Source organism: Coffea eugenioides, chromosome 5 (genome assembly GCF_003713205.1).
Source record: "Coffea eugenioides isolate CCC68of chromosome 5, Ceug_1.0, whole genome shotgun sequence".
Lineage (NCBI taxonomy): Eukaryota > Viridiplantae > Streptophyta > Magnoliopsida > Gentianales > Rubiaceae > Coffea > Coffea eugenioides.
The window spans coordinates 52,447,439-52,469,946 of NC_040039.1; the positions used below are offsets into that span (position 1 = coordinate 52,447,439).

General features: G+C 35.3%; 2 protein-coding genes across 3 annotated transcripts; one reads left to right on the top strand and one right to left on the bottom strand.

Annotated features, from left to right (window-relative positions):
* Positions 1-297: 297 nt before the first annotated feature.
* LOC113770206 (aspartate, glycine, lysine and serine-rich protein) lies at positions 298-4,750 on the bottom strand. Its single transcript, XM_027314603.1, has 4 exons — positions 3,487-4,750; positions 3,242-3,391; positions 1,836-2,021; positions 298-1,083 (listed from the first exon to the last, which is right to left on the bottom strand). The coding sequence occupies exons 1-4, from the start codon at positions 4,618-4,620 to the stop codon at positions 1,003-1,005; spliced, it is 1,551 nt and encodes a 516-aa protein (XP_027170404.1). The 5' UTR covers positions 4,621-4,750; the 3' UTR covers positions 298-1,002.
* Positions 4,751-14,351: 9,601 nt separating this feature from the next.
* On the top strand, positions 14,352-16,840 carry LOC113770518. Of its 2 annotated transcripts, XM_027314991.1 has the most exons (3): positions 14,352-14,672; positions 16,256-16,438; positions 16,634-16,840. In XM_027314991.1, exons 1-2 carry the CDS (start codon positions 14,472-14,474, stop codon positions 16,436-16,438), a joined length of 384 nt encoding a protein of 127 aa, XP_027170792.1. In that variant the 5' UTR covers positions 14,352-14,471; the 3' UTR covers positions 16,634-16,840. The 2 variants fall into 2 exon arrangements, with proteins under 2 accessions (XP_027170792.1, XP_027170791.1); XM_027314990.1 differs by having other exon boundaries at positions 16,256-16,840.
* Positions 16,841-22,508: the final 5,668 nt, after the last annotated feature.

A 22,508-nucleotide genomic window follows, 5' to 3' on the forward strand; every position in this document is an offset into this window, starting at 1 on the left:
CTGTTTCTATTTCCCTCCTAATTCAAATCTAAGGGAAGCTTCAAAGTTAAAAACATCATTTGCACATTGGTTCTCAACATGCAAGCTGCCGATATCTGTTTGTCCAACGTTAAGACTCCTGCCCCTCGCACCGGGCAAAACAAGACAACATACTATGTAAGTAATGCAACGTTTGTTTGATCTACAAATGTAGGAAAGCTGGAGATCCAATCAGCTTGCTAATGTTATAAGCTGGTACCAAAATACACAGGCCATTTCCAGTATATACTTCCGCACAAAAGGAATTGCAGACAAAAATTACCAGAGTCAGCCAAGTAGCCAACTGCAATGAATTATTATTATTACTAGTAATATACTTCCACATGGACAAAATGAATTATAGACAACGAACACGTAAGCAGCTGTGGAAAAAATATCCAGCGCACAAATTAGATGAACATAATACTTACGGTACTTCCAAGTCCTGCTGAAGAAGCTGAAATCTGTAATGGGTGAGCGGTGCATGCATTTTTGATCTCATCATTTAGACCATCTTGGAAGGCTAGCACCACAAAATGACTTCAACCTTCAAAGCCCCTCATCTGGCCAATTAATTCCCCAAACTTCTCAACTGAGGCATCAGAATCCTCATATACACTATGGAGTTTGTGATGGCCAAACCAACACAAGTTAAGACCAAGTTCTATGAGAACCGAGATAGTACTAGTATTATCATTTGATGGCTCGCTAGTTTAAACCCATCACTTTTGGCCCATCCACATAACCATGTCTAAAGCAACAAACTGATTGAGCCGCCGAAGCAACAAAAATGCCAAACTGAAATATCAAATTGTTTACTAACGAAGAAAATTGCAAGAACAAATTAAAACAGGCTAAAGTAGAAGCACTTAACCAACAATAGAAAAACCTGAATCTCATCTAATACTAGCTAGTTGAGATCCCTCCCCGGACTGCCTAGAAGTTTCAGAGGTAATATATTTAACATGGTGAGCCATACCATGATTATTTATAGTGTTGGGAAATTTCTGACACAAGCTTGTCCATGAATTGGCATTTCTTATCAAATCCCCAACCTGGGTTACTCTGCAAAATGTCCAGTTACCAACTTTAAAATTCAGCCCAAATGGCAAAGAGAATCAGGAACAGAAATTATGAAGTAAACATCCAGGGACTGCATGTTGGCCATAATCCTATGATAATCTAATGCTCATGAACAACAGAAGATTGAATCTTTCAAGATGAAAGGATATAATAACTCAGTTAACTATTCAAAAGTTCCCATAAGCCTCGTAACATAAGCAAGGAATCAGTACTTCAAAAGTAAACTTAGTCCAAACTCTGAAAACCCCTGTTTGGTTCATTTTTCTAATTAATGGAGAGGAATATGTTTCCATCAAATAGGAAATAAATGATGATATGTTTTTAATTCATCATCATGTCCAAGGATGGCTATTGGAATTACATGCTGCTAGGGAATATGGAAAAGCAGGTGGACAGATAAGAAGATGTACATACACTGGAGAAGCAGACATACATATTGGAATTACCTTAGCTTAAAAACAAAAACATTTTATACTACACCCTATCATGTACAGTCCAAGTAAGAGATTCTGTCCTTAAGATACAAAGAATGAAGTTTGAACTCTAATGCATGACACATACCACACAAAACAACGGTTGCAAAATGTTAAAATCAATTATGCATGTTAGTTTACTATGGAAACTACAAATTTCATCATATTTAGTAAGACGAACTATCAACAGGAAATAATTAGTGAAATATCATTTTTCATTTTGGTAAAAAAAAAAAAATAATGTCAACGAAAAAAAAAAACCTGCAGAGAGAGAACGGCACGATTTGTGAATCGCTTTACTGAAGCAGGTACACTTTCTGGAAGCGCTTTCGCCACTCTTTCTATCTCTTCTTGTTGTTGCTTTGCAGTTACTCTATCGGGTCCACTGTAATAGTCAACAATTTCTTTTAGAAGTGGGACCTTCTTCATTGTTTCTTCCACAGCTTCCTGTCAAAGAAGAGAAAAGTGAAAAGAAATGAGAGTGGGCAGATAAGAGAGGAGAGAAAACAGCTCATCTTGTTTAAAGGAAAATCAAACCAATCAAACCAAAAAATGAAAGCAGATCTCACATAGAAAACAAGAGGCAAAATGAAATAACAAAATCACTTTGAGATCCTACCGTTCAACAAAAAGCAAGTTGTGAATGGAGAGGAGAAAAGGCTGTAGAAAAGGTAAGATACAAAGGATAAAGTCATCAATTGTAACGTAAAATCTCAACCTTTTTTTTGGGACCTATTTGGTGAATTTGGGAGTTCTTAGTGCATCTGTTATGTGCCTTATCTTTACCCTACCTCATTAGAGGTCAACTTATCTGCGCTTTAGCTTTACATGTGAACCCATAATATTCTCACTGGTTAATTTTCAGCAAAATATAACAAATGAACGATGGCAAAAGACCAACTAACCTCAAACTAAGATTATACTTACCCGTACAACAAATGCAAATATAATATTGGGAAAGAGAACTACTTCGATACATGCATAAAATGATACACGAAATACATGCCCAAAAAACTAACACGACTTTCTCAAGTAGTAATTGGTATATAAACCAGTTAAAGAAATTAATGTAAGACAAACAGAATCAAGCAACTCCAAAAGATGAAACTTTATAACTTTTCGCATTCAGAATCATACAAGATGAACACCACCATAGACCTCCAACTCTCCAAGTACAAGTCATGACCCTAGCTCATACACAGTTTGGGTGAACATGTCTGCTGAATGTTTATTCCAGCCAATTACAGGGATGAGCGAACCAAATGGCCACAAGAACGTAGCTATCAGGCAATAACAAATTCTCTTCATGGATCAATCAAAATGTACAAATCCAGTAAAAATAAGAAAGGAAAATAAATTGTTCAGTTCAGGTAAGGAAAATAAATTGTTCAGTTCAGGATTCCCATTTTATTTTGGTGAATCAGTTATATTTTATAGGTATTCATGAAATAGCTTGGTGCAGAAAAAGTGTGTGTGTGTGTCTTTATACATACACTCAGTCTTGGTGCAAGATATTAGCCCAATCGTTCAGTTGACACACTTGTAAAGAGGGCGGGTTGATTCCAGTCAGGATTCAACATTTAAAGAGAGTTCAACAATTGTTAAAATACCAAAAAGATTCCATGAGGCTGATAGCCAGAAAATAAAGGAATAATTTGCTGTTGTACCTCCCACTCTTGCTGACTTTGAATTCCTTCATACGCCATCAAGAATGGCTTCATCTTCTCAAGAGCGTCCCTAAGAGGGATAGGAGGTTTCTCATCAATGTCTGGATTGATGTCAAAGTTTCCCATAATATACTCCGGTTCACACTCTATCTGTAAGTTATTGGAGGAAAGGATTGAGTTGTGACTGCAATCATCTCCTAGGCATTGAGAAATTACATCAAGTAGGTGTCCTTAAAATAATTTACCAGTAAGTTAGTGTGGAGAGCATCCAGGTAAGCATCGTCTTCAGGAGAAGGCAACACTCTGCTAGACATCTCCTCAAAGCCTTCAGATAACTGATCCATGATATCAGGTCCAAGCCTCTGAGTCAATTTGTCACCATCTGCGTCGTCGCCAAGGTAAAGCCCAGCAGCAGAATCGTCGTCATCAGTATCCTCATAACCAGTATCCTCAAAACCAGCATCCTCAAAACGAGCCCCCCTGTCTCCTTGTCCCCCTGGTCCTCCTCCTCCTCGGCCTCTCCAAGCCTGCAATCCTCTGCCTCCTCGCCCACCTCTGCCCCTAAAACCTCCTCCTCCCCTTCCACCCCTAGCACCCTCATCGCGCCCAGCATCTCCTCTTCCTCCGGACAATATTCCAACAGCCTTCTTGGCAGCCTCCTCCGGACTCAACCGCTGGGCCGAGGTGGCAGCGCTATTGGTGCTACTGTCTTCTCTAGTGGCCCAGGGAGGCTGCTGCCGAGCCCGGATGTGACGGTTTTCTTCAATAGGCTTATCGGGGACAGGTGAGGGGGATCTCGGGGCCTTCCCTCGGCCGGCACCTGACAGAATTGTCAAGATGCTGGAAGGAAGATGGGTATCCTCAGGGTTTCGGGGAACGGTCGGGGATTGGGTAGGCGGAGGCAAATGGGAATCATGGGGGGCTACCCCTCCATCTTTGGATGAGAAAATGGGTTTTCTGCTGGGATCAGAGGGTTGAGCTGGCGCAGGTGTTGGTGGAGTAACGTGACCGGCGCCCAAGCCTGCTCCAATCCCTCGGCCTCGGCCTTGGCCCCGGCCGGGGACGGGGACAGCAGTTTTATCAACGAAGGAAGTGAAGGGAGGGAGGGAAGAAGGCAGAGGTTTACCGGAGCCTCCTCCTCGTCCACCGCCTTGCCCATGACCAAACCCTGCAACGGAAGAATTCTCGGAGGGTTTGGGAGTGTGGTCCTCTTTTGTGAATTGGAATTTGGGGGAAATAGAACCGCGACCACGGCCTCTGCCTCCTCCTCCTCCTGCTGCGCCGGAGGAGGTGGAGAAAGGGGAAGTAGAGGAAGAGGAAATGAAGGAGGGTCTGGTTGTGGTGGAGGGATAGGAGAACTTTGAAAAGCTTCTTCTCATGGCCGTAGTACTCTTGAAGTAGCCTGCAAATTACAAAGGCCACCGGCCACCTGAATCGATTTGAATCCGCCAAAACTGGACACTTTACGCAGTAGCGGCTTAGGGTTTAGTACTAGTACAAAATTTTTATTTTTTTGCCCCCTTAAAATGGAGTTTTGGATTGAAAAAGTTTAAAATGCCTTTGCTTGTCCAATAGAATGGCCGATATACCCTCCCTGAACATTGGCCACGCCTGTATTCACCTCGGAAATAGCAATTGATGAGCTATTTTTGGAGTGTTTTTAAATTTTACTAATTTTAACTTTAACGTAGGAATGTATGTGCAGTGTTTTTGAGATATATTTTAAGATATTTTTAGAATTCAAAATTTTTGAAATATTTTTAAAAATTTGACATCATCACCTATCACTATAACCAACTACTAATATCATTCTCTAGCTCCACGTGTCTCATCTCCCTTCTTTCTCTACTTTTCCTCATCTCTTCTTTCCCGTCACCCTTGACCCTCCCTTTCTCGCCTTGATCCAAATTTGGCCGTGGCCATATTGGCATTTGGTTGCAGCCTATGAAACTAATTGAAATCAGTCATGTTTGGACCAACGGACCTTAAAGCACCTAGCATACACAAACTGTTAATGCATTCAAAAGTTGAAAAAAACACTTAATCGGTCATTGTTGGTGTAAGCGAGGTCTATCAAGTAGAGCCAAGCTCAAACACAATATGAACTCACCTGCAAAACAGGAAGTGGTTGGGCTAAATCTCACGGGAGCACTCCGATGCTTAAATCAGTAATTGTCGAGAGTTATATTGGATGAGTTGGAGTACATACTACTCAACTGGTCAAAGGATTGATATTTATACTAGAAATGTTAGGGGATAGAATGATGAGATCTACCGGTGTTCTAATCTCATAGGATAAGATGTGATGGTGGTATCAATAGTGAGATTGTATAATAGGGTGGTTGGCTGTCATATTAATCATGTCAACCATCAACCAGAATATGATGGTAGGGCGAGATTTCTAATGACCCCGGATAAATAAGCTATGTTGAGATGATTTCTTGCAAAGGCTCGATATTGGCCTAGGTATCTTCTGGATTAGATTGGCTGAGATATCATCTAAACCGAAGTAGCCGAGATATCCACATTTGTATTATTTTGATGGGATGCAATCTTGTTGGGCATATTCTTCCAGTTTACAAGTGGAAGGCACATTTTACTTGTTGACTAGAAAAGAGTCAAATTCAAATGCCGATATCACCACCATCAACAATAGCTCGTTGCACTTCTCTTGACAGCACTTCGCAAGGACAACGAGGTCGTGATCTAGCAACGGCCAAATTTAGGATGAGGGAGAAAATGAGGACCGAGGGGTGGCGAGGGAGGGGAGGAGGAAAGAGGAAGAGGGAAGGGGTGCTAGCAGTGATGGTAATAAATTGTGGAGTTACGCGGAAGAAGAAAATGGGGTATTTATTTTTTAATTTTTTATATATTTGTGAGTTATTTTTATATGTGTATTACTAAAGTATGGTATTTAAAAAACTAATTTGTGAAATTTTTTAAGTTCTACCTACTGTGAATTTTTTTTTAAAAAAAAAACTTGGAGGGCTACCATGCACAAATGTTGACAGTGTACAGCACAATCATAAATTTTTTATTTTTTAAAAGCTAATGTGTTAGTTTGGAACTTGAAGTAATAATAATGGGGCATCTTAGAGCAGGTAATGACAATTAGTATCAGAGTCGAGAGAGGGCAATTGAACTTGAGGCGTCCATGTTTCAAAATATTGTAGCAGCTAGCAGGCAATGACAATCAACAACCGTCTTTATTTGGCAAATGATGTGCACTTTTAAAAAAATACAGCTCATAACATGGCACCGTTCTTTTTTCCTTTATAAAATATTTTATGAGATGAACTTGCCTCTTCATGGATTTTTCAATGCCTTTCTCTATTTTGTCTCTTTAATCCACTTAGTTCTCCTTACTCTCAAATTAATCTTAAATTATTGTACAATTAATAATGAAGAAATTTCTAATAGTAATGATTTAAAAATACTATTCAAGTAAGTACAATTTAGTAATCCTTGACTAAAATGCTAGATTTTGTGGTTTCGAATTGTTTATTATTTTTTTAGTTTGTTAATTATTTTTTATGTTGATTTTTATAACTTTAGATAATTTCTTTTATATATATATATTTAAGATTTTGTAGTTAAGTGTGTGAAAATCTCCATACAATTAATACAAAATGATATTAAATTATGCACTAAGGGTAATTTGATATTTAATTTGTTAGAGAATCTAATTTATGGGAATTTATGTCATTTTTAACAATAATAAGTAAGAGTGGATTGCTAGAAACTTTTTTTTTAGAATGTCAATATCATTTTTTTTTTTTGGTTAATTCGCTTTACTCAAATATCTACTTTGAATCTTAAACTTTAATGCGCAATAATTTAATTTCTAAAATATAAAATTTGTCCCACTTATTTTATGCTTTAATGATTTTAAATTGTAAAGTGGAGCAAATTTTATATTTCAAAAACTAAAATGAAGATTGTTATATTTTGAAAACTAAAATATGACAAATTTTATACTTCGGGAACTAAAATGTTTCATTTTAAAATTTGGCCCACCTTAAGGTTGAGAGATCCAAGTAATAACTAAGGTTGAGAGATCATTGATAATATCATAGTTGCTCATGAGTCTATTCATTGTTTGAACAGTAGGAGGAATACATCTAATACTTTTATGGCCTTAAAACTTGATATATCCAAGGTCTCCGATAGAGTTGAATGGCTTTTGTGATAAAAATGATGAAAAAGATGGATTTTTTTTTGTCAAATGCGAGGACCCGTAAATTCTCTTTCTTTTATAATATTTTATTTTATTATCTCGCATACATTTTCGTCATTATACCCTAATATATTGATTTGCCAGAGATTTTTATGAGTAAATATAGTTTTTAAATCATTTTCTAGTGTAGGTTAGCTCATGATAATTTTGGAGTGTATATAGGATGTGGGACCCGCTAGCGTGGTAAGTGCGATAAAATTTTGACGACTAGATTAAGTTTCGTATTGAGAGATATTATTTTACAAGGTGTGAGGAGATAATTAGAGGATAGTTATCTAAATTAAACTTGGTAGATAAAGGGATAAGAATAACTTAAGAAGGTGCCAAGTGTCATGACCCTATTACAAGTTGGACTTTGACTAATTTTCATCACCTTTACTAAACCTTAAAATTGATCAAAATCATCTTCATTTCTTATGCTTGTTGGTCGACCCTTGTAAGGAGAAAAATCAAGAGAGAACCTTCAATTTGTCCTTCCATTTCTTGCTAAAATTTGGAGTTTCAACCGATAGAATCCCAAACCCTTCCATAAGAGTGTTATCTAAGGAAGAACAAAGGTTTTGGTGGAGTTGTTTTTGAAGAAAAACTCCTAAGCTACTACCTTTCTTGAGAAGTTAAGGTATTTTGCTTGGAACTCACTCTTTGTTCCTAATAATGGTCAATTGGTGACTTATAGTCGCTAACTAGGTGATTTTATGGAAGATTTCATGGATTAAAGTGAAGTTAGCTAAATTTCTGATTTTTTTTTTTGAGATTTTTCTATTTTCATATGATGATTATGGTTGGCCTTAGATTGATGGCTCTAAATTGTGTTAAATGGATCTCTTGTGCGTTAATTGCGGTTATTTGCGAAAAATTTCAGCTTGTGCGGAAAATTTCAGTGTTAGGGTTCCAATTTGCCATGTTCTGTCTAGTTCTGTTTGACCATGTTAGAGGCCGAATCAAGCTTAGGTTAAAACATGAAAGTTGTAGAAAATGGTATTAACTAGTTGCCTGAAAAATTTTAGCTCAATCGGAGTACTATAGCATGTGAAATTACTGAAATACCCTTGACTGCCCATGAACCCTGTTTCGCGGACAGATTTCTGTTTTCGTGGAGTTTTTTATTTTTGACCATGAAAATGCATGATTTAGCTTTGGAGGCCTTCATAAAAAATGTAGGTACATGTCTTGGCTTCGAAACACCATAAGATACACCTCAACCAGACTTCGGTAATCTGAGTTATTGTCATTCAATCATAGTGTGGTTAACTAGTTTGATTGTGAGATTTTGGTTCTGTAATTTAAAAATTTGACCTAGATACATTACAAACTGGACTGAATGGTCTTCATCAAAGTTGTAGCTCTTTGTCTTAGGTTCGAAACGGTATAAATTTCACCCCATTCTAATAAGTGTAGCTTCGCGTATGACTAATACGCTAAGAGACGTCAAACCTGCTATTTAGCTTTTGTCCTTAAAACTTGATTTTCAATTGCATTCCTAGACTTGTTTTGTATTTGGATGAACTTGAGCCTAATTGAAGGGCTATTGTATTGAGATTTCTTATGTGTTGGATTGGATTGAGTTGAGGAAAAATAGTGAAACCATAAATGGTTGGAATATAGCAAAATACAGAGGGCATGCTGCCTAAAATTTTAGGACTACGTAATTCCTTCAAATTGAGTTGATCTTAGTACAAATGAAGGGTTTTGGGGGTTGTTTGTAACCCTAGGACCAACTGTTATCTTTTTGCTCAAAAGTCATATTTTATTCTTTTGTACTAGTACTTAACCTGGAAAGGTGTACGACATGTAGTCGAGCCTCACTTGTGCATTCCGTTTACTCGATTTTGGATGTGAAACCTTCAATTGTTTTACTTTGATGATTTTAGGGTTTCTTGGCCATTAAAGCCAGTTTGAAGTGAAAACTTTTGAAGTATCTGTACTTGAACCGGTGAGTGTACCACTCCCCTGAATTATAGCTAAACTGATTATCTGTACTTGCAAATTGCTATTTGAGTGTCTTTATCGACTGTTTATTGTGTACGAGGTGAGTGTGTACTTTATCACACTCGTTCTCTGGCCTGTGTGGCTTGTTTCCTGCATATACTTGAATCTGTTACCTGCGCCTGTTATAATGTCGTTTGGAAATGTATCCAACGACCTTCTTGTTACATCTGAGCTCAACCTCATGGGGAGTTAATTAAGTCGAGTCAGCAAGGGCTTGATCGAGGTAATTGACAATTCATGGGTGCCTGTTCCTGGAGAATCTTTGGGTATTGAGACTCTTGATTCCGGTATATTCGAGTATTACCATTTCTGTTCTTGTTTGGCGTTAAGATCCGGTAAAGGGGTATGTTTGGTGAACGGGATTTTGGCGTTAAAGTGGTGATCTACTAGACTGATTTCTTTATTTGAACGTTGACGGAGGGTCAACGAGATTGGATCAAGTATTGCAACGGAAATTTGGCTCTTGAGAGCCACCTGTATCCTTTACATTGTGGTGTTCATTCATTTCTCGTATTTGATGTGAATAAGTGCCTTAAAAGTGTTTTCGCATGATTTCTGCTGTTTATAATTTGGTACCTCATTGAGCTTCTAACTCACCCCGTCCCGTTATTCTTATTTTTCTTACAGGGAACCATCTTTTGGACCAATGATCATTTTGAAAAAAGAATAGAGCTTGTATAAATACCTTTTTGCATAGCTCCTTGAAAGTTGGAAAACCCTAAATGTACCTTGATCCAAATATTTCCATCTGGATTTGTAAATTTGAAACGTATGTGTATAAAACTGTTTAACCATGATCATATATCCTATTTGATTTGAAAATGTTTTCTCCTGAGTTATATGACGTTATCTGTATTCGATTGGATTTTGACTGGATGGTGATGTGGCAGTCACTATTTATTTGCGGTTCAGATTTTTTTCGTTTTTCGTTTTTGTTTTGCGATTTTGAATCGTGTAAGCGCGCTATTTTCCTTTGAAAGGTCTTAGATTGTGTATAACTGTCTTAGTAGTCCTGGCGAGAGTTGGACAGGCGGTCCGCCGAACCCTTTGGTTCGCCGTAGGGTAAGGTGGGGCTGTCACATCAAACATGGATTAGGTGAATTTTAAAATGTGTCTTTTGTGACTTATTGTTTCAACATAAATGGTGAAATGAAAGATTTTGTGAGACCAACTAGAGGAATTAGATAAAGAGATCCTCTGTCTCTTAATCTGTTGCTCTTAGTTATTGAGAGCTTTCTAACCTATTGAGAAAGGCAATGTAAGAGCATAGTTTGACTGGTCTCAAAATAACACATTCTTGTCCCACTCTATCTCATCTATTTGTTGTGGATGACACACTTATTTTCTATAGAGCTAACAAAGAGGAGGCTAGAAAAATGATGCAAATACTAAGACTATATGGGAAACATCTGGACAAATTATTAATGCTAAGAAAACCTCAGTCTTCTTCAATATGAATACAGAGGAGAATAGGAAGTAGGAGATACTGAGTATGCTAGGAGGCATGAAGTTAGTGAAACAAAGAAAATACTTAGGTCTCTCTAATGTTATTGGAAGATCAAAGAGACAGGTTTTTAATTATATTAAAGAGAAAGTTATCAGTAGAATGGGAGAATGGAAGGAGAAATTTCTATGTGCTGAAATCAGTAATATTAGCTCTGCATACTTATGCAATGAATTGCTATAAGCTGCCAAAAGCTTTATGCATGGATATTTGTAGAGAAATGACAAGGTTCTAGTGAGTTGACAGTAAGGGAGAAAGGAAAATTCATTGGGTGGAATAGAAAAGATTGTATGAAGTTAAAGAAAAAAAAGGATTGGATTTTAAAGACCTTCAATGTTTTAACAAGGCAATGTTTACCAAACAACTTTGGAGAGTGCTGACATACCCAAATCTTCTGGTAAGTAGGGTGATTAAAGGTAAATACTTTAAAGGGGACCCTATGTAGAAGATGAAAGAAAGAGTTAGAGATTATTGAATGTGAAAAAGTATTTTGAGTGCTAGAAATCTGTTAGAAAAAGAAGTAAGGAAAAGAGTTTGAGATAGGAGTATTATTGATATCTGGAAGGATAAATGGATGCTGAATAATGAAAATGGAATGGTCAAATCCATCAAACCAGAAAGATGTCAGATATCAAAAGTGCAGGAGTTGACTAGCAATGGAAAATGGAATAAGAACTTGATGAGAACATTACTTAGTGAGAAAAACTGTACAGGGATAGAGAGTATCCCACTCAATGCAAAGGATATACTAGTTTGGCCACGTTCTAAATCTGGTCAATACACGGTAAAAACTAGTTATGTGCAAGCTAAGGAAATAAAAGGAATGAAAGGGAAGATACAACACCAGGAGGGAGACAATAGCAGAAATGAGGAAAACTCTGGTGCATTAAAATTTATGTGGAGTTTAAATATCAAACATAAACCGAAATACTTTATATGAAAATATTTACATAGAATATTGCCAGTTAATGAGGTTGTAAAGAGGAGAATTGGGAAAGGTAATGACAAATGCTCATGCTATAGAGAAAGGCTAGAAATACTAGAACATATGCTGTTTTTTTGCAAGCACGCTGAGCTAATTTGGAAAACTGTACCTATCAAATGGGATGGATTAATTGATTTCAGACATAATTCTTGGCATTGATGGAGCAGTCTTATGGAAGCAAAGAAAAAAATTGAAGGGAGGGACTGTATTGCTCTCACTATTAATATTCCATGGCAGATGTGGAAGTCTAGGAATATTATACAGTTTAACAAAGAAGAGAGGTGTTCAGGGAGGATTATAAACAAAACAATGCAGGAATGGTTAGAGTACAATGACATAAGCAGGAATGATGGAATTAAGGAAGAAATAAGAGGACTTGAAGACAAAGAGAGAGACAGATGGAAACCACCACCCCAAGGCTACATTATGATGAATATTGATGCAAGCATAAAAAAAAAAAAAAAAAGAGTTGGATGGGAGATTGTTGCTAGAATGAAGATGGGAGTTTCATTGGAGCCTAAGTAGCAAGTGAAGGCAAGCTAGGTGAACTAGCTGTGGAAGAAGTATTAGCGATCAAACAAGCACTAATTATAGCAAAGCAAAATGGTTGGAGAAGGGTTTTGATATAGTCTGATTGTAAGAGGATAATTGACAAGATTAAAGAGAAGAGTACAGAAGATCCAAGCACTGGGATTGTTTTGTTTGATATCTTGAAGATCAGTCAAGAATTTACTGAATATTACATCTCCTTTATCCAATGGGAAGGTAACCATGTAGCTCACCACCTAGCAAAGTTTGCCATAAACCTGATTGATGGAATTGTGTGGAAGGAATCCTTACCAAAATGGCTTAATAGTTTAGCTAGAAGTGATGTAGGAGCAAGTGCTCCAAATATGTAACTTTCCTTGCTTTTGTGATTAACGAATCTGTTATCGTTGGAGAAAAAAAAAACAAAGAAGTACGAAGTACAATTAAATGATCATCATAATTATCACCATCTATGTCTACGTTCTGGATAGTTTGGATGATTCCAATAAGAACCCATTTGGACCAATGTATATGGTGCCTGAGATGGCATCATGCGCCTAATTTTACCCCCTCTCGAACTTCCCTCATTTTCTTTTTATTATTACTCCAAGCTCCAGACCATCACTTTAGTTTTTTAAAAAAATCCGACGCTGCTATGAGCAACTAGCACGACAGGTTCAATTTTTTTTTTTTTTAAATAACAATTGGTGTCGAGCATAGTCAACACGATAGAACTCTAAGTTTAAAAAAAAAAATTTGTGTGCTAAGCTGAGTCAGCACAATAAGCATAAAATTAGAACATGGTATTGTTAGACCAATAGTTGTGCAATTTTTTTAACAATTTTTTAAGGAATTAGCCTTTTTTTTTCCTAACATTCAACAAAAAGCTTACAAGGCATAAGGCATAAAATTAAAATATGATTTTGTTAGACCAATAGTTGTGCAAATTTTTTTCACAATATTTTGAGAAATTAGCCTTTTTTTCTTAACATTTAGCAAAATTTTACAAGACATAAAGAAAACTAACTTTTAAAATTTTGAAACCAAAAATTTACAAGGCACGCATGCTATTTAAACTCGTCAAATAGTTTATGAAACCAAAATACACTCATCTAAATAATTTAAAAATTATAAAATCTAACTTTTGCTAAACAAGAATTTTTAACACATCAAGATGACAACATTCTATTAGAATAAAAAAACATAGGTTATATCCATGTTTTAGCAATAAAAAATAACACTACTTCAAAGATCTTGTCCAATATGAAATGATATATTCTTATCGAATTAACTGTCGAGTTGAGTATCACGAGTTTGAATTTTACCAGATCCATTGCGATTGCTATATAATATTTGCAATAATTGCCACGAAAACGTTACAAAGTTACATGAAAAAATATTTTTCTCTTTCCCTTACTTTCTTTCACTTTATTTTTTGAATTAATTTTTCATACACTGATAGTATATACACATTCATCATTAGATATATGACGCATAATTTAAATTTAAATTTGAAATCCAAATTTTATATATGTGTCATGTATTCAACTGTAATAATATATATACTGTTAATATATATAATATTAACTCTTATTTTTATTTTATATTTTGTATGTATGGCATGCATCCAATACACTGTCCGAATATACAAAAGTTACCCTTTATTTCTACCCATAATTTTAATTTTCCTCAAGCCTTCTGACAACAAAGGCTTGAGGAAAATTTGGCAAAGAAATGTTCTGGCTGTATGGGCTGGGCTACGGAAATGGACTACTGAGGATCGATGGGCCATGGATAGTTGGTTCTGAAACCGTTGATGGATGCTCAATACTCAATGTAGAGGCCTAACGCTTGGTCGATTTACTGCGTCGTGGTGGTCGTTATCTCGTCGCTCCTCGGTGTCTGTGGCAGGTAGTTCTAGGGTTGGATTTACCGGCTGGTTTACATATAGATTCACGGAGAGAGAGGAATCGCTGGCAATTGGAGAATGTCGTTCCTGTGGGAGAAGAGCCGGACTTGGAGGTGGATCGTGACCAAGACTAGGGACTCAAAGCCCTTCTTCGTCGCTTTTGCCACCGTCTGCGGCGTCGTTCCGGGAGTCGTCGGTTTCTGTGTCATGCAGCTCACCAATTCCCGCTCTCCTGAGTTGGAAGCCAAGCTCCGCCAAAATGCCCGCCCCGATTCCCTTGTAAGTCGTATGCCAATGTCTCTGCTGCATCTATTTGTATGTTTATAATATCTCTGTCTACCTAATCAATTATTACCTGTGTCCATGAATTGATTGCTCCAATACTGGGACTACTAGTGTCAATGAATTGATTGCTTCATTACTGGGACGAGTAGTTATTTTATTCACTTCATTCCCTCGACCTTTCTTGCTTACTGCTGCTACCTCTGATCTCTTTTCCACTCTCCTTCTATATTTTACTACTGTAAAATATTGTCCTGACTTTTCCATTTCTTCTTGGCTGTGAGTCTCCTCATGATCTATTACTTTACTGGCTCTCGTTGTAGATTAAACCCTTGCCTATTTCCTGCCTCTTTTTTTTCCCCGTCTAGGCTATGTCAGTTAGTTTTTCTAGCTAGTTGCTACTCCCCCCCCCCCCCCCAAATGCCCACAACCCGCCAAAGGAAAAATTAATCTCCACTCTAGCTTGCTGCATTGAGAAATACAGAGAAAGTAACACCGAAAAAAAGTATTAAGGTTTGTCAGCAGTTTATTCGTGATTGTAGCTGTATGCTTCGTAAGGATGACGACTGTAGAATTTCCTGAGATGTATGCTGTACATCTATATACATCGGCTTCAGGTTTTAGAAGCATCCACCACGTTCAGTTTGGAGAGTTCAATTAATTGCTGTGACCTCTGTAATCAACAACTTGAAAATATCTAATTGGAAAAAGCAAAATGTCATAAATCAATTAGAACAAGAAGCAGCGCAAAAGGAAGAGGAAAGAAAAATAGCATGCTAGTGACTGGCAGATGTAGGAGTTTTATAGCATGCGGACCTGTCTTAATTGATGTTGAAGCTTGTATTGCCTGCTTAGTTTAAGCCAGAAGTTCATATTGAACCTTATTCTTCTAATTTTTTAAAATTAATTTACACGAGGAACCATCCATGGATGTAGTATAAGGACATCTGGGGATGGCAAAGACTTTTAGTAATTTCTTACCCCTGTTCTATAAAATTTTTTCTCCTCCCTGCTACATTAACTAACTATTGAAGGAGCATCATCCTTGAGAAGTGTTTTCCTTTTTCTCTTTCCACAGTCTTCCCAAGTTAGGAGCTCAATTAAAAAACAATAAGAAAAAACCAGAAACCATCCTGCTCTTATCCTATGACATCTTTAAACAGATGTACTAGCTCTGTCCAGTACAATATATATATGTATGTATATATATATATGTATATATATATATTCTAAGCATAAAACTATGAAGTGAAATACATCTTTAAACAGATGTACCAACATTTCAGCTGTTTGTGAAGTGAAGATCATCCTAACAACTTTAGTTATTCTAAGCATAAAACTATGAGAGTATTTGTTGATATATTTTGTTGGCTGATTTCAGTTGCCGAAGAAAGGACAATGCTGTCTTATTAGGATTTTATGGTTCTTAAGGTATTTACACTTGTTGAATTGCTATTGGGTAGTTTTTCTTGGATTTCTTGTTGGATTGTGGATCTGTTTGCACGAATGTTTTCAAGTCACTCATTCTTAGGGTGAGGATTACTGATCAAACTTTTGTTTGCTTGTACTTGTCAAATTAGATGATGGGGAAAGTGAACAAAGAGAGGCTGGGAGAATTCCTTGGGGAGTTGCAGAGGAAAGAGGATACAAATGACAGGTATGTTGCTGCTCTGAGAGGGGAAACGTTGACTAGAAACCCATATGTGAGAATGCAACCTGTCCCGGAGCAAAGCGCAGCTGAAGTTAGCAAGGAACAGGAGTAGATAATGAGACTGCCCGCGCTGGGTTGGTCTGCTGGTGGCAGTAGCCTCCTTAGGTGAGTTCCACCTGGGTTCGATCCTGGGCAGCAACCCAGTTGTTATCTTCTTCAGCATCGGTCGGGCTTGCTCTGCTGGAGCGCTGTGGGATTAATCGGGTGTAGACCCGGATATCCACAGTGATGACAAAAAAAAAAAAAGATAATGAGACTGCTGTTGGCAGATTTTTGTACCCAACCTTTTTTCCCCCCTCCCTTTTCACTACCATTGTAGAGCACTATTATGTACTATATAACGGTGGCTTCTGGTTTACTGGTTTACTGGTTCTTTATCATAATGGGATCGCCGAGACTGGAGCTTGGCTTATATACATTTGTTCTTTATAAAAAGGGCAAATATTAGATGGTACAAGGAAAAATATTAGCCTGTATACATTTGCACTATTATGAAAAGGACGGGCAATATATCGGTAGCTGCTTTGAGAAAATCACAGAGAAAACCAGTGGTAAAAGGATAAGCTTAGAAGGTTGGAACTTTTCCATAGTCATCTCAATTTGTTCGTACTAATAGTTGTCCATTCCCTTTGTTCACAATAACCAAATTTGAATAGAATATAACATTTGGATCCAAATAGAAGTAAACAAATTGATTTGTCTCATGAATCGTGCGAGAACTTATAGGAAAAAAGAAAATAGACCAAGAAGTGATGGTGGTTAGTTCAAGTAAAGATTAAGCTAGCGGAAGATACAAAATGCATGTTTTGTCAATGAAACTACCAATGTATGCTTTGTAGAGATGGAGATTGAAGACTAGGGGTAGAAGTTGGAGATTAGAGAGGCCAATCGTAGAGGTGGAGTGGAGATTAGAACGGTAGAGACTATTGTAACTGTGGATGACGGGAGAAACTAGAAGAATTACGGCTTTCATCATTCTTCTGTTTGAATCTTCTGATATGTTTTTTTATATTTAATATTTCTGATATATATTGATATATTTTGACATATAAGTATGTATGTTATGTATAATGGATTTATATGTCAAAATATATACATTGACTGATTTATATGTATGTTATATTGTCTAATTTTAAATTTAAGCACCAAACTTTATAATAAGCTCAATCAAGTTTAATTGAGCTTAAGCGAGTTTTCAAACTTAGTTTTTTAGTATATTTCATAATTTTTTAATAAATAATTAGAAATTATATTATAAATACATTACTTAATACGGTTCGATGGGTACTCAAAGTTTTAGTTTAATCTAATTATTCTATTAACTAATTTGAACTCAATTTGAATTCGGTATGACCGAGTTGGAATCGACCTTTTGACCGAACTAGTCGCAAATTCGAATCAAGTAGTTTGATTAATTTACACCTTTAGTGTACATCAAATTTATGACCGAATTCGAATCGAACCTTTGACCAAGCTAGTCGCAAATCCGATTTAAGTTACTTAATTAATTTACATCTCTAGTATGCATTAAACTTCTTTAGGTCCGTATGGTTCATGGAATAATATAAGATTAGATTAATCATCTTATATTATTTCATGTTTAGTTAGTTGCATTTGATTCATAGGACCACACATTCCAACTAATCGAATTAATTCTCAATTCATGGAATAAAATAGTTCTATGGGGAGGTGGTATTAGTCATTATGGGATGATTAAAATATAGGATAATGAAATTTTAGACTAATTTATTCTTACAAATAATATAAATTTATACTTTTATAATTGTATAACCTTATCCTCACATGATAATATAATATGAATGGACTAATTTGCCCATACTAATTAATTTTAGGGTAAAATACATTAAACCCCCTTGTGGTTTGGGTTATTGTCATAAAACCTTCTCATTGTTTAAAAACCCCCATATAAACTCCTTGTGCTTTGGACTTCTTTGGAAAATGGATGAAAATCATCCAAATTGACGGAAAGATGTAAAATTCCAATGCTAACCCCGTTTTCAAAATGTACCAATAGTTAATTCAGGATTAGCTGTTATTTTACTAAATTTCTTAATTCATTTGAGAACAAAAAGTAAATTAAGGATTGAAATTTTAAAAAGATTTCATCTTTTCCAAACAGTCATCTTCTCCAACCTGCCTACCTTCACGCTGCAAACACTGATGCCTTTTCCATTGTCATCATCTCTAGGTTCAACCATCAATCATTTATACCAGGCCTCTTTTTTTTTTTTTTTGCATTTTTCTTCCTTTCCCTTTTCTTTTCTTCCTTCATACTAAAATGGATCAGATCAAATTAATATCAACGCCAAGAATCTCAATACTAAATTAAGCAGAAACAACTCAAATTAAAGTCAACTTGTATTAGATTTGAGTAATGAGAAATCAAAATTCAACTAAAACCCATAAAATTTCTTCACGAAAATCACTGGATCAAAAATGTCTACACATTAAGAATTACACTCGATAACCCACTTTGCATGTTCATATAAACTTTGCCGGCAGTGGCTTCGTTGAAAGCTCCGAGAACACCTTGGTGGGCAATATGGAGCTTCAAGCCATGCATTGGAGTTGGAGAGACGTCTACAATGGTGAGTGGCTTGGGCAGATTGTCTATCGAAATGAGATCTAGACTGGCCTTGTGGTCGTTGACGGACTTGGCGATGCGACCCATACCAGGAAATCTAAACAGTAATGCCGATGGCAACAACGACGAAGCGAAATTGGTGGTGGTAGTGGATGAGGATGAAGGGGAAAGGGATCACCTGAAGGCTATGAGATGGTGGTGTCTCTGACTTCAAGAATAAAGTGAATTGTATGTTTAAGGGAGATTTTGAGTTGGTGAGATGATACGAACTTGACCCAGCAAGAACCTGTCTTGAAGAACCAAGTCGATCAGGCAGCGGAAGGATCTATCTTGATCAGGTTATGGAACAATAACTACCTTGCTAGATCTAAAGAGAACCCGTCTCTAGAAACCTAGTGGATTGGCTATTGGCTTGAAAGAACAAGATGACGTAATCATCTTGCCTTGAACACCACAAGTATCCAAGCTAAATACTTGATACAGTTCAAGAAGAAACTCAAGTTCCATCAAGGAACTCCATAAAAGGAGATAACTCTCTTTTTATTAATTCATCTTCAATATCATCTCCTCAATAGTTAAATAAAGTTGGCTATTTATAGCCTTACAATATTCAAAACCCTAATCTAAATTGGAAATAATACAAACTTCCTTATTTGACTTGACACAACTTCTTAAATAAATTTGGAAACAATTAACTACTTTCCTAAAACTATAATTCAATTAGAATAAGAAACTAACTGACTCAATTGGCTTAACTATGGTCAACATGACCTTAGCCTTTATTTCCCTTAATAACTCAAGACTAACTAACAAGTATTGCTGGAAACTTACTTAAATAAATAATAAGAAATAAGCATGACAAATCTTCAATGATTCTTGAACCCGATTGCACCATCAACCATCAATTGAATTTCCTTGAATTTGAAGGGAATCCAAATCTTCATGTTCTCATCAAAATAAGCATGACAAATCTTCAATGATTTTTGAACCCGATTGCACCATCTACCATCAATTGAATTTCCTTGAATTTGAAGGGAATCCAAATCTTCATGTTCTCATCATGAGAGAAATTCAAGTCCGATTTGAGAGGGTTTATCAGAGGTCATGGAGCTTTGGGTTTCTACTTGTAGTTGCACCAGAAGGGAAAGAAGAAAAAATGAAAAAAAAATGTAAGAAAAATGAGGAAGGAAAGAAGAAAAAAAGAAAAGTAAGATTAACAAAGGTTGGTGTTGATTTTGCTTCAGTTTTGCTTCAGTTTTTCTACTCCAGATAGTTCAGAAGAAAAAAAAAGAAGAAAGAACAAGGAAAAAAGAAAAGAAAATAAAATGTAAAATTATCACATTACCCTTGATGCATTGTTATCACACTCGCTTGTCAAGCGTGTGTAGTACACTTTCCGTTAATTTGGATGATTTCCATCCATTTTTCAAAGAAGTCCAAAGCACAAGGAGTATATATGGGAGTTTTTAAACAATGAGGAGGCTTTATGATAATAACCCAAATCACAAGGGGGTTTAATATATTTTACCTTTAATTTAAAGTTTTTTTGACTAATTTGCCACTACTTGGACTAGTTTGCACTTGTGAATGATACAAATTCATACGGAATATTATATAACCATAATCTCACATAATAATATGATAATAAATAGACTAATTTGCCCTTACTAATTATATTAAAATTTTTTGACTAATTTGCCCTTGTTCATTATTTTAAAATTTTTGACAAATGTACCCCTATTAATTAATTTAAAAGTTTTTGACTAATTTGCCCCTACTTACATCACAATAAAAGGATTTTATTACCCTTGAACTAAATTGCCTTTACTAATCATAATTTCTCAACCAAATTCTATATAAATACATAACCTTGTCAATTGGATTTTACAAATGAAGGTTTCAATAAGTTCAAACTCAACTCAAAGAAAAATATTTTATATTGGTTTGATTTTTTGTTCAATTTAATTCTAATTTAGATTCAAAAAACTATATTAAAATCTACTTTTAAGGGCCTTAATAGGTTGAGCTTGAGTGAATCCAACTTTTTATATATCAAAATCTTGATTTACTTTAGAATTTTAAAGTTTCAAATTATTAAATTATTTTATTTTAATGATCCTACAAATTAAAGAGTACTTTAGTAATTAATATAGTAATCTTATTTCATCAAATCTTCAACCAAACATTGGATAGGATTATTTTCCAATATGGGCTGTTCATTTTTGGGATACTAAATTGTCAAATCAAATTTTACATAATCAGATTTATAATCCCTTACATTTCACATTTGATCCTTCATTGACCATATGTATGAATAATTTTTTTTTAAAATTCATGTATATATTTATTTGATTTCACCTGAAAATTATAAATAGCATTTAATGTGTCTCTATTTGATTTCACCTAAATAGGCTAATTGCTAATAATTTTGTTTTAAACCTATGTATATATCGATTTAATTTTACTATGTGAACCTATTCAATATTTGTGGCATTTTCTCTTTTGCTAATAATTCATTTATTGAGTTTTATAATAAGACCATCTAATTAATGGATTCTAATTCGAATTCTATAGTCATGCTAACAAATTGCAGTTTAAATCTAAAGTTTCTACTCACCACCTTTAAGATCAATAGTTGAAGTACTTGTTTTGTGATTGTTTTAAAATTTGAAAGTGCTAAATACTTATTTTTTTTTGTCTTACTTTTCATTTTTTTATTTTTTCTGTCCAAATTTGATTCGATATAAATACTCAATAATGTTTAGGATTAAATATCTTATTTGTTTTTAATTTTCGAGTAAAAGAAAATGAATATGAATGAAAAACTAACAATTTTTTTAAAATCATATATATATCTATTTGATTTAGTCTGAATAGTTGAAATGAAATAGAAATATATTACATATTATTCATACTATTCAGGTGAAATCAAATAGATATATATATATATATATATATATATATATATATGGGTTTAGAAAAAACCTACTTGTACACATGATCAATTAGGAATGAAAAAAATTATTTTATAAAATGTGAGAGGCAAAACAATTCAATTTGTGAAATGTGAAGGATGAAAAAATTTATTTTGTAAAATATGATGGACTATAGATCAGATTATATCAATTTTGATTTAACAATTTTACTCTTAAAAATAATCACGTGCAAAGTACATGGTGAATTTCGATAAAATATTAGTCAGAAACTTAGGTAGGAACTAAATTTGATCAATATAAGTTTGTAAGGGATGTAAAATTATATTTTTAAAAGTAAGGGATGAAAAAAATTATTTTACAAAATGTGAAGAACTTTTTTAACGATTTTCTCATTTAAAAATGAGTAATTCCATCTTATCTCAATCGAACCACGGTAGATTAGTTGACAGATAGGATAGAGAAATATTGGATGAGCATAAAATAAGTAAATGTATGTACTCGGCGAAAGTACAAGTCACACGGAGACCTCGTTTTTTAACCTGGTACCGTCGACTGTCTATTGTATGTATATACTATATGTA